Raw genomic sequence first — 15,538 nt, 5'->3', positions numbered from 1 at the left:
TCTCCCAGGCCCCTCCCCGCGGGAGCCCCGTAAGTCCTGGGTCAGGGGCCCGTGGCCACACATGTTGAAAATAGGGCAGCCGGGAACAGAGAGGCCTGGAGGGCAGCCACACGTCAAGCTCGCCTGGGCCGCAGGCAGGGAGACAGGGGTCCAGGCGGGGGACGCACGGACTGGCGGGGGCTCCAGGAGACAAAAGCACGGAGGCCACAGCTCCCGAGTCGGGCCCCAGGCCAGCTGGAGGGGTCACGGAGGAGGAGCAGTCCATCCTCCAGGGAAGCGGAGCTGCAATGGGGCCCCAGGGGCCAGCGGGCACCCTGGAAAGCCCAGAGCTCTCCTGCAGGCCCTGCTGGGCACCGTCCACAGGCTGGGGTGGGCAGAGCAGCTGAGCTTCCTGAGAGCCATGCCCACACCAGCTCAGGGCCCAGGGGTGGGGTGGGGGGGTTCTCGATCCGGTGACAGGTAGGGGCCGGGGGCTTCTCAGAGCCAAGGACTGAACCCCAGTGGACCCCCAGCTGGAAGGGGGAGGAGGGGCACGTTTAGAAGAAAGAAATCTGAGGGTGAGGTCCTTATGAGGAGGTATCCAGGGTACGGAGGAGAGCTCGCCTTGCCGGGGGTGGGGGGAGGTGGGCAGGGGGCTCCCTAGCACAGGATGAGGGGGCCCTTCCTCCCTCACCCACAGGACGCCCCCAGTCCTGTGGCTGGAGCCACCCTGTTGTTCATGAACTCAGCAGAGACGAAGCCACTGCCAATCCCATGGCCAGACCCGGAATCAGGGGCAGAGGTGAGGACCCCACACGCCAGCCCCAGCGGGCGGGCGGGCAGAGGCGGCGGGCTGGGGCCTCAGCCTGGTCCACGGGGCCGGTGTTCCCACCCCTCAGCCAGGGATGGTCTGAGGTTCCCCAGGGCAGCTGCAGGCCAGGCCAGGTTGGGAAGGGAGGTGGGGCAGGGAGCAGGAGGGGAGGTAGGGCTGGGGAGTCCACACGCAGTCCAGCCCTACGGACATCTCTGCTTTTGGGAGACCAATCTTTGAAGACAAAAATTAATATGCTCATGGTTTACCATTCATAATAACCACTTCTTTACAATGGTGGTTTACCAGAGACCTGCTTGAGGGGGCAGCTGGCTAAGCCCAGCCATGCTGGGACTCCCCGGGGCCCCCAGAGGCAAAGGTTTGACCCCCAGGGCCCCACGCCTGCCCGGAGGTCACCTTGAGCTGAGCTGGGGAGAGCCGGCCCAGGAGGGCAGAGACCATGAGCGGGCCCGGCCACCCTGGGGACCAGTCAGCCCTACCCGTCCACACCCTGAGGACACTCGCTCATGTCTGTCACCCCCTCTCAGCTCTCTGGGCCAAGGTGTCCCTTGCAGTCTGAGATTTCAGGTACGGACACGAAGGCAGCCCACGCGGGCCCACAGCCCAGCTGCCTGCGGTGCTCACCCATCCCCCGGAGGCCCACTGCTGGGGGCGCCCAGCTCCACATCCCGCAGGCACAGCCAGGGGACCCCCCAGCGCCCAGCACTGCATGGGGGCCTGGAGCTGGACAGGAAGTGGCCGGTGGGCAGCTCCACTCCTGCCCGGCCTCTCTGCTCTGAGGAAGGCCAGCTTCCTCGTGCAGCCGGGTGGCCAAGATGACCCAGAAGACCCGGCGACAGAGCCCCGTCCACCCACACACCAGCACGGGCTGGGTTCTCACCATTCACGGCTTCCGTTCTGCCTCGGACAGCAAAGTCCTCTATCCTGGGAGACGATTTCTCCTAGAACTTGGTGCTTGGGGGAGGACGGGGTTTGTTCTCAGGGTGCAGAGGTTCAGTTCTACCGGATGCAGAGAGCCCTGGGGTGATGGGGTGACGGCCACGTGACAGAAGGGAGGCGCTTAATGCTGCTGAGCTGTGCACTTAAACCCGGCTTGGACGGCACCTTTTACGTGACGGGAAATTTACCGTCGTAAAAGACTGGAAACAAAACCAGACACAACGTCCAGTCTTGCCTTCGGGACCCGATACGGCATGTTTGCATAACCCATCTCCAGGCACTCTCCCCCAAAGGGGGTGACCAGCCACCTCGCCGCAGACAGACAGGTCACACGACACACCAACCCCTGTGCCTGCATCTGTCGGGGGGTGGAGGGGCGCGTCTGGTGCGGCTGCCCTTCACACCCACTGGGTCGAAGGTGGCTCCCAGCAGTCCCTAAGGCCAGTCTTCACCAGGCATCTGGGCACGCCTGAGCCCTTGCACACCCTCTGAAACAAGGCCACGTGCAGACAGCTGCACACGCAGGCCCGCCTGCACATGGGAGCAGACTCCAAGTCCTCACCCCTCTCCAGGTGGGGTCACCGCCCCGGCCACATGGAGAGCGGAGGGGCCAGAGCCCACATTCCAGACATGCCCTGGCATCCGGCCCTGCAGCCCAGGGACCCCTGGAGGCTTGACTGGGGGCCCAATTAGGAAGCAGGAAGCTGCCCTCCAAATACACGGTGACTTGCATCTGAGCTAAAACCCTGGCAGGACCCCACGCTCCCTCTAGTTACCCCACGCCACCAGCCCCGTCTCTGGGTCCCTACTTTCTCTCCACTCCACCAGGCCTGTCTCTGGGACCCTCCTGTCTCTCTACTCCACACAGACCCATCTCTGGGACCTTGCTTTTCAAAGCCAAGACCTGCCTGGAGGACCAGAATCCTGGGGTCGGCGGAGACTGCAGGCAGAAGGGCGGCCCACTGTGCTCATGAGGCAGGAAGACCATCCCCGGGCAGGGGTGCAGAGGGACCAGCCTGGGGCTGGGAGAGGGGCATGGAACAGCACCAGGCCCACCAGCCTCACCTCTCCTGGTCAGTCTTTGCCCCGAGGGTCCCCAATCTCCTTCCCAGGCCCACTTTGGGAACATCTGGTTGGCCCTGAAGCCATCCCTCCTCCGTTGGGAGAGGCCAAGTGGCAGAGATGGTCCCAGGTGCTATCAAAGTCTGACACACTCACCAACCAAGAACCTCATCTTTTGGATCAACTGTCTCTGCACAACCGACAAAAGGCCGGGGCCCATCAGTTGGGTCCTGGCCCCAGAGGTGGTAGCAGTCCTCGCCCCCTAGAGCACGGAGCACTTCAGTGTGTCTGTGCCAGGGGGCTCATTTCTCTGGCTTACAACCCCCCGGCCTGTAACCCGAGGCAGCAGTGGCTGTGGCGCAGGGATGTGGGGGTGGGCAAAGGCGACCCGGCGCCCGCACGAGCCTCCAGGGCTGAAACATGGGGCGGCAGCTGCCTCCTCCATCCTAGCCTCGGAGCCGAAAAGCTACTGTCCTTTCAGAAGTGACTCATTTACAACAGGCCCGTCAGGCAGAGTCCCGGGAGCTAATTCTAACCTTTGCAGAGGCTTGTTCAGCCTCTTGGAGTTATAATTACCCCCGATCTCCAGGCAGGATAAAGCTGCAATCAGGAGCTTGGATCCGGCCAAGAGAAAGTGGAGAATGGGCTGGGGTGCCCTGTGTGGGGCAGGGCTGCGTGGCCGCCACCTGGGTCCTGCCCCTGCCCGCCTGGAGGGACGGCTCAGCGCAGGCCTGGCCTCTGGGCTCCAGCTTCTGCGGCTCCAGACACGGGGGCCAGCCCCCCACGGAGCGGCTTCTCAAGCACTTCCCTCCCGGGCCTCGGGCCGCTCTGTCCACTGCTATAGAAAGGGGCTCATGTGAAGGGCGAGTGGACCTCAGGGTCTCGGCCCCGGAAGAGCCCAGGGGTGCGCCATCTGCACCCCCAGCTCGGCTGAGGGTGAGCTGCGCTACAAGAGCCCAGAGACCTGGGCCAGGAGAGCCTAGTGGTGGCGGGCTCACAGACAGCCCACGCGAGGCCTCTAGCATCGCTGGCCTGCCCTGCGGGAGGCACAACCACACCCTCCAGCAGACCCAGGCGGCCGGCCCAGCCCACACGCATCCAGCCCGCCCCGCCGCGGCCTTACCTTGCCGAAGCTGCCCTTCCCGATGGCACGCAGGATCTGGAAGTGGTCCAGGTTCACTGCAGAGAGAGCAGAGGGGTGCCAGGTGAGGGGGCAGCAGGGCTGGTGCCCGCCAGGGCCCCCGGCCCGAGCAGTCTGCCCAGGGCCCCCATGTTGCAGGGAGCCCCATGCTGCGCAGAGCCCCCAACACTGCAGGGAGCCCCCCAACACCACAGGGAGCCCCCAACACTGCAGGGTGCCCCTGACACTCTGGGGAGCCCTCCACAATGTAGAGAGCCCCCAGTGCTGCAGGGAGCCCCCAACACTGGAGGGCGCCCCCCACAATGCAGGGAGCCCCCGATACCGCAGGGAGCCCCCGACACCTCAGGGCACCCCCGACACCACAGGGAGCCCCTGACACTGCAGGGTGCCCCCAACACCGCAGGGAGCCCCTGACACCTCAGAGCACCGCCCTACACCACAGGGGCCCCGACACTGCAGGGCACCCCTGTAGGCACCGAGCGGTCCACGTCACCCTGAGCGGGATCAGGTCAGCCATGGTGCTGCAGGGAGGGCCTGAGCCAAGGCAGAGAGGGGCCCCGGGGCCAGGCAGCCCCTCCTCCTGGGCCCACTGTAGGGGGAGGCCAGGCCATGCCGCCCACAGACGGGACGTGATCAGAGCACACGGCACCTACAGCAGCCCCCAGCGAGAGCTGCCGCAAACCCACAAAGACCCTCGGTCACCCCTCCCACAGCCTCGGGGGCTGTGCCCTGCAGGTGTCTCCGGACCAGCTCGAGGGGGTCCTGAAAGGGCCCCGGGACGGTAACAGGGCCGTCCACCGTCTGAGAGAGACCCCTCAAGGCCTCACTGCAATGGACCTTCTCCACGGAGTCTGACAGCGAGCCCCCAAGCCCTGGGGAGAGTCCAGTGTTTGTAACCGTCACAGCCTCCCGAGACAGGCTCCCCACATACAGGCCCGTCCGCCAGAAGCCCTCCCATGCCTGTCCACCTCCAGGCCGGCGCCGGCAGGACCCGGGAATGCTGCACGGCTCCCACGCCCCGAGAGGCAGGTGCAGGGCGGCCTGGTCCTCACAGGGACAGTGCCCCTCGGCCAGCTCGGGACTGCCCTCTGCCCCGGGTGCCCGCGGGACCTCGGGATCTCAGGAGGTCCCCGTGGGCAGCAGGGAGAGGGTGGGGCCTAGGGCCATGGGGCAGGGCGCCCAGCAGCCCGTGGGGTGGGCCTGCGGGGGCTCAGGGCCCAGCCCCCCACCCGCCTGCCCAGGCCGCTCCTGGGTCCGGCCGGTTGCCGCCCGAAGACCCCCGGCTCCTTCCTCACCCACCCATGTGCCCACGGTTAGCGCAGCTTGGCTGCTTCTGTGCAGAGGATGGGGCTGCATCCGTGTCCATCGCGGGAACCACCGCCTGGACGGCGTCCTGGCAGCCCAGACCGACGGCGTCCAGGCAGCCCAGACTGGGGCCTGGGGCAGACGGTGGTGCCTCCCTCTCTGGGCGCTGCGTGCCCTGCTGCCCCCACCACAGCCCCAGCAGAGCCCCAAGCAAGGGCGCCTCCGAGCCATGAGCTAGCAAAGTGCTTAGCAAACAAATCGTCGTTTTAAGAGAAAACCACGAATTCCGAACTTTCGTGTTTCCAGCAGAGGAAAATGGGAACGAAGCTGTGTTAAGTAAGAGGCCAGACGCACAAGGCAGCCCCGTGCATGCCCATAAGGGGGCTCCTTGAGGGGCTGAGTGGACGGGTCAGCAGAGACGTCAGAGGCCCCGGGCACCGAGCCAGGCTGTGGAGCAGGCCGAGCACTCCGGGAGCTGGCCTGCACGCTCCCCCAACCCCAGGCTGTGGTCTGCACCGGCCAGCCTGCGGTGCCAGCCTGTGGTTTTGACACAACTCTCCCCGCTTCCTGAGACACCAGCAGGATGACTGCAGATCCCAGACCGCAGACCGCGTGGTGGGTGATGAGGGGAGCCACCCAGGGAGACGTGGCGGGGGGAAGGGAGCCCAGACGTGGCTGCCAGGCGTCTCAGGAGCTCTGGGGCCGAGGCCCAGGGCAGGCCCAGCGCCGGGCAGGCGCACACGGCGTCAGACCACAAGCCATGAGCAAGGACCATCGCCATGGTGACCCGGCTCCAAAGCGGGGCTGGCCTGGACCCCTCCAGGTGAGCCTCAAGCCCACCCACTGACCAGGGTCACTCTGCGCTCCAGTGACTGGGGGTCCGGGGACCCGTGAACCATGGCTCCACCCTGACGCCTACACCTAATCTACCCCTGCCTGTCCAAGGGGGCAGGATGTCCCGGGCGGGGCCCACCACACAGGATGGCTCCCACCCATCCCCAGACCCTGCCCACAGCCCCCTGAGAGGAACCCGAGACCCAGAGCACGCTTTGGGCCCCTCCCGCACCCAGGCCGGCTTTGGCCACACACCAGCCTCTGGACCCACTCTGGGTGGGACGGCACGTCCCGTGAGCCCCACCGCCCCCGCCCGGCGCAGGGCGAGGCTTTCAGCCCGCCTCTGGCTCTCCTTCGGGCCTCCGATGACAGCGAAACAGAGACCACCACGGGGGACCTGTCACAACAGCGGGGGCGTGTCTGTGCCCGCGAGGCTGCAATCTGGAGGACGCAGTGAGAGCCTGCGGCCCAGGAGGCACTGGGGGCCCAGGGGCATGCTGGAAACGCGGGTCAGGTCCCCCAGCGCGGAACCAGCGAGAGGAGGGGCCCGGGGCTGCCCGACCCCCGAGGCTGCCAGAGGAACGTGTGTGTGCACAGAGGCGGGGGTCCCAGGGCAGAGAGGAGGTGGGGGCACACTGTGTCCACCCTCCTCCCAACTTTCTGGCCACTGCTGGGCAGGGCCTGTGGCCCAGGGAGGCGCTGGGGGCCCGGGGGCCCAGTCACAGAGGAACAAGTCTCCAGCGGGAGGGAGGTCGCCGGGACGCTCAGCACACTCTCCCCTGCGTCCGACGCCGCCCGGGTTACAGCGCCCATAAGAGGAAACGGAAATTCAGCCCCAACAGTCCTGTCTGACCTTGACCCGTCTCTGCCGGGAGCCAGAGTCCCGCAAGGACACCAGGGGACCCCGCGGGCACACAGGCACTGGCACAGACTCCTCTTGAGGTGGATAAATATTTTAAAACAAGGGTTTTGAGAACACTTATTCTTCAAGGCCGGCTTTCATGTGCAGAGCTGGCCATCGGAAGCACAGCGGTTGCTAGGAAAATAGGTCATTTTGACCCAGCCAGCTAAGCATGAGTGGAGGGAGGTTTTAATTCTATTTCACAAGGGCCGAGGTGCCAGCACCAGCTCCCAGCAGCACCCACGGCCTCGCGGGAGCCCACAGCACCCTCTCTGCAGGTCCTGGCTTGGGCCAGCATCAGCGGCCTGAGCCCCGGGGTCACGGGCCGCTTTCCTTATAACCCAGCTCAGCACTAAAGCCCAGGGGCCCAGACAGAGCTCTGTCCCACACGGGGTCCTTGGCCACATTCCTAGATGGGGTGCTTCTCATCTATCTCCGGGTTTCCCCAGGAGACCACCACCCCCAGGAGAACGCAAGGATCTCCTTTCTGGAAGTGGGGTCGACGCTCCGACAGCCCTGTATCCAGGGAGACTGACTGTCCCCATGCCGCCGGACACAGGAGGCCTGGCCCTGTCGCCCTCAGCCCGCACCATCGGTCCTGCTGGTGGCCAGGAGGGGAAGGCCGCTGGCAGAGGAGGGCAGGGAGCAGAGGGGGCAGCGGCCCCCTGAGTACCCAGCAAAGCAGCAGGGAAAAGTCGAAAGCTGCCTCTTGGGCAGCAACCAGCAGACCCAAAGCCAGAAGGCCAGTAACGTCTGAACACGTTTTCCCTAAAAATAAAGCCATCAGCATTCCGTGCACACCTGGCCCCCCTTTCTTTTCCCCCCGAGAGGAGAATGCCCTGGCACCGACCTCTGTCAGGGTTCAGCGCCTGGGTCAGCGCCCACCCGCGTGGGCCCCAGGCCCCTCCCGACAAGCCACGGACGGAGCACGCAGGGTCTCCTGAGAGTCCAGGTGCAGACGGCACTGCTCCCACAAGCCGGGGCTTTTCTTAAAACAGACAAAGCTGCCTCCAGCGAGGAAAGCAAGGCAGAGTAAAAATAGACGGCTGAGTCGTGAGTCACCACCATGGCTACCAGCAAGGGTGAGGGAGCCCGGGGGTGGACGCTCCCGAGGCCTGGAGGGGCAGCCCGGCTCGCGACCCTCCGCCCCCACGTCCTGGCCTCCCGCGGTCTGAGACAGCGTGGCAGCTGTGTCTGGGGGGCAGGCCCGGCTCGGGTTGGAGCCGGGATCCAGGCCAGCCCGCCCCGCCCTGGGCACCTAGGCCCCCGGAGCATTCTCGGTCTCAAGAGAACCCACCCCAAAGCGGGGATCACGTGGAAAGGGTGGTCACAAACCACATGTCACGTGTTGTGGATGTTCACACCCAAGGTGACTGAACTGACCCAGAAAACCCGTCAGAGAAAATCACCCAATGCTTCCAAGGCCCGCAGAGCTTTGTGACCGCAGGGCGCGTCCCGCCCGGCCACGCACCCAGGCCCAGGCCCACCCCGCCTCCCTGCCTCCCACCCTGCCTCCCAGGACTCCCTGCCAGCCTCTTGGGGCACCCACCCCACCTTCCTGCCTCCCGGGGTGCCTACCCCACCTCCCTGCCTCCCTGGGCGCCCACCTCGCCTCCCGAGGCACCCACCCTGCCTCCCAGGACTCCCTGCCAGCCTCTAAGGGCACCCACCCCGCCTCCCCACCTCCCGGGGCGCCCGGCCAGCCCTCCTGTGTGATGGACACGGGCGCACGCAGGGGCCTGGTCAGCAAACGGTCACCTCACAGACATGCTGAGGCCCTGACCTGCCCAGTGCCGCTCGTCCTTCAAGGCTGAAGGTCTGCGGGGACCGAGACCCGGGGGGCCAGGGGCAGGCCGTCCACGGGGGCCCCACGGTCAGCATCGTGTTTACTTCTCAGAGCAACAGGGTGCAGGGCGGGCATCCCTGAGCATCTCTAAGGACGGGAAGGATGGGGTTCTCCACCGCCCACCTCACCTCGCGGGAGGCCCTGTGACCAGGGGCTTGCTTGGGCCCCAAGGACGTCCAGAGACCCCTGGACAAGAAGGTGAAAGGTGGAAAACGGAATCGGGCGTGTGCTCTGGCCAGCATGCCAGGTTCCCGAGAAGCGGGGTGGGCACCCTCAGGCTGCTCCTGGGCACCGAGCGACCACCCAGCAGAGGGGGAGGGCCCGTCAGGCACCCCCACCCCCTCCATGGTCCTGCCCCGGGCAGCAGACAGCAGGCCCCTGGACGGGGCACAGGCCTCCTCTGGGCCCGAGCACCCCTCCTGCAGCCCCGGGGCCCCGGCTCTGCCCCTTGTTGGGGTGGGGGCTGTGTTCCCGGCACCCCCCCTCTACCAGGGCCGGCGCGTCCCTCCATCTGAGACACTCCTGCACCCAAGGGGCCCTGCCCACCTGCACCCCCAGGCCCTTCTCCCAGAAGCCCGTGCAGGGCCCTCGGAGCACTCATTGCCCACCCCGGGCCCCAGCGTCCACCCGTGTCTCCCAGCTCATCTGGGGGGGCAGGGTGCCCAGAGCCCCGTGCCTTCCCCCACCACGCCTCTCCCCCAGCACGGTGCCCAGCCGGAGGGCAGGGGCATGCCCTCACCCCGTCCCTTCTGAGATACAGACGCGCCAGGATGTGACAGCCGCCAGGAGAGAGAGTGCAGGCCCCTGGGGGCCCCGGGTTCCGGAACAGTCTGGCGCCTGGGTCCGTGGCTGGCTGGGGACCAGCAGGCGGCCGAGGCCACACTGCCCGCCTGGGGGCCTCGGGGACCCTTGCAGAACCCCCCCCCCCCTTTATCCTGGCTCCCGTCCCATTCCAAAGAGTCTGGCCCGCATTCCCGCGTCTGACTGCAGCGTCTCCAGAGCACCGGAACTGCCATGAATTAGTGATTAAGCCGACAGTCAGATCGATACAGCGTCTCCACCACTGGGCCCAGCTCCTCAGGGTCGCAGGGAGGTCGCCCCGGGCGGACAGGCTCTCCACCTGCCGAGACTGGGCAGCCGTGGGGCTGCCCTGCAGGCCTCCCAGGGGCTCCTGCCGCCCAAGGCCCACTGCTGGCTGCCTCCACCAGCCAGAGTTTCACCCAGTACCACCAGCAGGACAGGCCTCCGGGCCCCCTCACCAGCCGTGAAAATGGCCCAGGATCCCCAGACCAGACATGCAGACAGACAGGAGGGCACCAAGGCCCTGGGTGCTGGGAGGGGCGCCCCGGCTTAGCTGGCGGGTGGGGGCAGGGGAGGGGGAGAAAGAGCCCCGAGCTCGGAGGCCCGAGCCCCGAGGCGGGTCTGCCCAGCAGAACACACCGACCCCTGTCCTGACACGACCCTGCCCTGTGCTCTGGGCACCCAGCCCTATTCAGCACGGTGGGAGACCCCAGCACACGTGAGTCTGGATTCTGGGGAGTGTGCCTCCTGCGTGCTGGGGGCCAATTCTGGGAGCACAGCAGTAGGTCCTCCAGGAAGAGAATCGGCCAGGGCGCAGACCACCAGCAGAGGGTCAGAGCCGGGCACCCTGGGAGCGGGCAGCCCCCCAGGCCTGCGTCCGCAGCATCCCAGCCCCGACCCCCGAGAGCAGGCCTGGTGGGACACATGATCAGAGCAGGACCTGCACCTCGGGCGGCAGCGGTGGGCCCTGGGCTACGTGCAGGGGGCTGGCCCCTGGAGGGAAAAGGAGACGGTCCTGACGGCTGGGGGCCTGGGGAGGGCCTGGCTAGAGGTCGAGGCCCGCATGCGGCGAGATGCCTGTGTTGGCTCAGGTGCTGGAAAACGCCCCATCTGCCCACATCTTTCCATCTGCAGCCTTGGGTTTCTGGCCGAGGCCCTGCGCCTTCCCCACGGAGGACAGGTGGACCAAGGGCTGGATCTGAAGCGAGGGGCAGCGAGGCCCCGGTTCCTCCGAGCAGCAGGACCAGGAACACGGACGCAGGCCTACGGCTCTGCCACGGGGTCACTGCCCAGCCTCTGTCCTCCTGGGTCTCAGCAGTGCGTCGTCCAGGTCCACGTGTCAGAACGGGCTTCCTCCTCGGGGCTGAGGGATGCTCCAGGGTATGGAGAATCCATAGTTTCCCTCTCCACCCGTGGGGGCACAGGGCTGCCTCCACATCTCCTCGGCTGTGGACGAGGCTGCAGAGTCCTCTTTAAGGCCTGCCCTCAGTCCCTCTGGATGAACACCCGGAGGTGGAACTGCTGGATCGAACGGCAACTGTCTTTTTTAGGAACCGTTACAGTGTCCCCTGGGCTTCCCGAGGGGCTCAGCGGTAAAGAGTCTGTCTGCGATGCAGAAGACACAGGAGATCCACGGGATGGATCCCTGGATCAGGAAAATCTCCTGGAGGAGGGCACGGCAACCCACTCCAGTGTTCTTGCCTGGAGAATGCCATGGACGGAGGAGCCTGACGGGCTACAGTCCACGGGGTCGCAAAGAGTCGGACACGACTGAGCGACTCAGCTCGCGTGCGCGCACACACACACTGTCCCCCACACCCTGACCAGCACTTGCTCTTTTCTGGGTTTTTGGAGGGGGGCACTCCAGGGGATCCATGAGCAATCGCGTGCCCAGCGTGCCAGGTGGGTCCACAGGCTGCCTGCCTGGGAAGCAGTGTGTGTGTGCACATGCGTGTGTCTGCATTGTGTCTGCACGCTTACACACACATGCACGTGTGGTTGTGTGTGCAGAAACCCACCTGTGCCCAGGCCTGCGGCCCCTCAGCCACCCAAGTCCAGGTCCCCAAAGGCCCCCATCCCAGGACCTCGGGCTGTGCCGCTCACACTGCACTAAACCTCACCTCTGCGGGTGGGAGGCCACCCTTATCCCACCTGGGCACCTCCCCTGCAGCTGCCCAGACACCCGGGCCAGCTGGGAGCACACGTGCTCCCCATCGGGGCCAGGATGTAACCGGCCTCCTGGGGGACGCACACAGGCCATCCCTCAGTGTGGGGGTCAGGCTCACACCTGCCTGACCAGACCCCTCAGCACCGGGCGGCCGGTTAACCATCGTCCCTGCCCCACGGCGGCCTCGGCCGTTGCCGTGGTTCAGCTTCTGGACGAGGTCGGGGCACACGGGTCTCGAGGCTCAGAGCCACGCATGTCACCGCACTAGTGGCATTGAGTCTGATTCAGGGAGGAAGAGCGGGGAAGGGCCCTGGCACGGGGAGGAGAAGGTCGCAGGTCACAGCGGGGCCCCCGACGAAGAGGCCCCATGCCCCGCACACCAGACAAGAGGCCCCATGCCCCGCACACCAGACGTGGAGACGGCGCGTCAGCCTCGGCGGGCCCCCATGCGCTGAGCTGGAGAGAGACACCCCAAAGGCCCTCCTGAGAGGGAACAGCCAGACAGAGCCGGGACAATGCAGGGGATGAGGCAGCTTCCAGGCGGGCGGAAACGCACCAAAAGCTGCGAGTCGTTCAGTTTAACACGGCGGAGTTTATGTGGAGTTCACCTCGGTTAACACATCGGTGTCATCGAACACGAGAGTCACAACGGGATCGGATCTGCGCAGGACAGGACCGCATTTCCTATTCAGGGCGATCGCCCCGGGGGGCTCGGGGCAGGGCAGTCCTCAACCCCATTCTTTCTCGATGGAAGGGTAAGCACGTCACGTGTAGAGCTGGAGCAGCTTTGTCCTGACATTAGACGATGCTAAATTCATAAAAATCCCAGCCTCATCCATCAAGTCTGCGTTTTATTTATATTCAGCCTCGTTTCAGAAAAGGATTGCAGGCAGTGACCCATTTCCTTGGCCCAGCGCTGCCGCCGGGCAGACATGGGAGCCGACCCTCCAGCTGCCCAGGCTGGCCCCTCCTTGGTCCAGCTCTCTGGGGACTCAGCTCCCATCACAGGGGCCGGGCCTGGCCCATCAGACAGAAGTGGGGCTGCTGGGTGTGGAGCGGGTATGGGACAGAAGGCTGGAGGAGCAGACAGTTCCCACACGCTGGAGCCCAAGGCTGGAGCCGGGACGTTGGAACCGAGATGGGCGACGAGCCGGTCAGGACCACGTGCCCCACGGCCGGCCTGTCCACCTCTCAGGCCACCCGCTCCTCACCGAAGGCCCTTGAGGTCAGACCCCCCATCCAGCCTGCTGCCGACTGAGCCAGGGCCACGTGGGCCTGGGGTCCTGGCTGGCTCTGCATCCTCCCCTGGCCTGCACACAGCTCACACCCTCAGCGTCCACTCGGTGACGACCGCTAACGCCCACCTCGCTGAGGCCCCCTCTTCTCCAGGGCCACGTTCCTCCTCAGACATTTTCAATCAGTCTGTCGAGTTCTTTGGAATTCGGTGAGTCTGTATGTCAGTTTGGGGAAAGCTGGCATCCTTCCCCTATTCACACCCTTCCCTTATTTAGGGCCACATTTCTCCAGACAGATGTCGCACAGCGGTCGTACAACATACTTACAAGCCTTCCTGAGGAATAACTGACACACAGCAAATGGAACCCTGAGGGGCAAGGCTGATGGGGCTGAACGCACGCGTGCACGCCCCGGAACGGTCCGCACAGGCTGGAGCAGCGGCCACAGGTCACCACTGGGGAGCAGAGGCCCGCCTTCGAGGGGCAGTGATTGCCATACATACATCCATAACATTCAGAATATGTAAAGAGCTCCCACAAATCAATAAAAAGAGACTAAAACAACAGAAGACTAGTAAGTCTTGAATAGGCACCTCACGAAAGGGGATGTCCTAACGCCTAGCCCAGCCAACGGGAAACGGAGCTCCACGCTTAGCCACCAGGGACGCAGAAATAAACCACAGTGGGGCCCCACCCCGCCCCCCAGAGCCTAAAGCTACAAGAAGCTGACAAGAAGGAGGCAGGCACGGGTGGGAGCCACACTGCTGACGGCAGGGAGACTGCGCGGTCCTTCAAAAACTAGGCCAGTTGAGTGGATAAGATCCTACAGCCCCCAAACCAAAGCTAACTGAAGTTTTTAGAAAAGAAACCCACACAGCACTGTAAAGCAGTTACCCTCCAATTAAAAATTTTACAAATGAAATAAAAAGATCCTATGGCCCAGCCAGTCGTCACCCAGAGACGCACGCCTCTGTGCCCCAGAAGACACACCCAAGGAATCTGGAAGACTCACACCCCGTAGAGCCCCAGACGCCCAGCATCGGCAGGACGGATCAACGCCGCTACTGTCTTCACACACAGAATCCCAGACAGAAGGGAAGGGACGGACTAAAGTCTTAGGGAAGCTACAGACCCCTCCTAGGACTATAATAGTCAGTGAATCAAGCGAGGCCACAGGACGCAAGGTCTATACAAAATGTATTAGATTCCTAACACATAGTAACGAACCACGGAGATTTTTTAAAATTCCACTGACAATAGGACCAAAAGCATCAAATACACAGGCATCTATCTGGAGAAAAGTGTGCGGCGCTCACACATGCCACACCACGAATCACTGCTAAGAGAGACTGCAGGAGGCTCTATCAGCGGACAGGTGCCCTCTGCCCCTGGGTGGGGGCAGTGAGCTCCGTGAAGAGATCACTGCTCCCCAGGTCTATCCGTGGAATCAGTGCAATTTCCGTCAAAACCCTAGCAGGCTTTTAAAATAGAAACTAGTAGGCAAGTACTGAAATTTATGTGGAAATGTAAAGAATCGAGCAAAGCCAATATAGTTCTGTAAAAAAACAGCAAGTTTAGAGGACTCACTGGATCTGGTTTGAAGACTGTGGGGCTGGTGTGAGGACAGACACACGGGCAGAGGACAGACAGGCTGCTCAGAAACAGCTGGCACCACCCGTGCCAACCGGTCTTTGACAAGAGCGCTAACGCAGACCCACACTCAACACCTGCCTTTCAACAAAGGGAACCAGAGCCGCCGAACCGCCATCAGGAGAAACGTGAACCTTGACCGCACCTTGTAAAACACCCCCAAATAGTTCTAGATGGACTGCAGACATAGATACAAATGTTGCAAGTACAAAACTTCTAGGGAAAATAGGATAATATTTTTGCAACCTAAAGACAGGCAAAGATTTCTTAGATGTAGTGCCCAAAACACCAACCATAAAAAGAAAAAGTGGATAACTTTGGCTTCGTTGCGATTTAAAACGTGTGCTCTTTAAAAGTCACCACGAGGCAAATGAAAAGTCAAACCTAAGAGATGTATTTGCAACACATTTCCAACCAAGGATGTGTAACCAGATTGTATAAAGAACACTAGGAGATCAGTAATAAAATGGCAAACACGCAAATTAAAAGTGGGCAAAGACGTGGACAGATGTCTGCGTCCACGTCCTCCTCACGGAGGAGGATACACAAAAGTTCAACGAGCCAGGGAAGGACACGCAACGCTGCTGGACACCAGGCGATGCAAACCACCCCCAGCAGGGGACCACCGCCTCCCGCCGGAACAGCCGGGAGGGACCGACGCACCAGGGACCACCGGACGTGGGCAGCCAGCCCCACACGCTCTGCTGGGATCGGAGCCCCGCAGGTCGCTGTGGAAAGCTCCTCACACGTCCTCGCAAAGTAAAACGTACGCTGACTGTGCCACCAAGCAACTCCATTCCTAGAGATTTACCCGAGAGAAACCAAGCAGATGTCTACACGGGGACG

At 63.8% G+C, this 15,538-nt stretch overlaps 1 protein-coding gene across 2 annotated transcripts in view; it reads right to left on the bottom strand.

Moving 5' to 3' along the window:
• STK32C (serine/threonine kinase 32C) overlaps positions 1–15,538 on the bottom strand; it is a 72,018-nt gene that overhangs the window by 30,738 nt on the left and 25,742 nt on the right. The window contains exons 1-2 of one of the 2 annotated variants that reach the window (XM_043476510.1): positions 7,844–7,914; positions 3,936–3,991 (exon numbers count right to left, since the gene is read on the bottom strand). Coding sequence is in view for 1 of the 2 variants with exons in the window: in XM_043476509.1 (XP_043332444.1) it covers positions 3,936–3,991 (56 nt within the window). In the remaining variant the exon portion in view is untranslated. Of the gene's footprint in view, positions 1–3,935; positions 3,992–7,843; positions 7,915–15,538 lie in introns of those variants that run through there. The other variant, XM_043476509.1, reaches the window with a different exon arrangement.

Source organism: Cervus canadensis, chromosome 8 (genome assembly GCF_019320065.1).
Source record: "Cervus canadensis isolate Bull #8, Minnesota chromosome 8, ASM1932006v1, whole genome shotgun sequence".
Lineage (NCBI taxonomy): Eukaryota > Metazoa > Chordata > Mammalia > Artiodactyla > Cervidae > Cervus > Cervus canadensis.
This window is presented reverse-complemented; position numbering and strand designations above follow the sequence as displayed.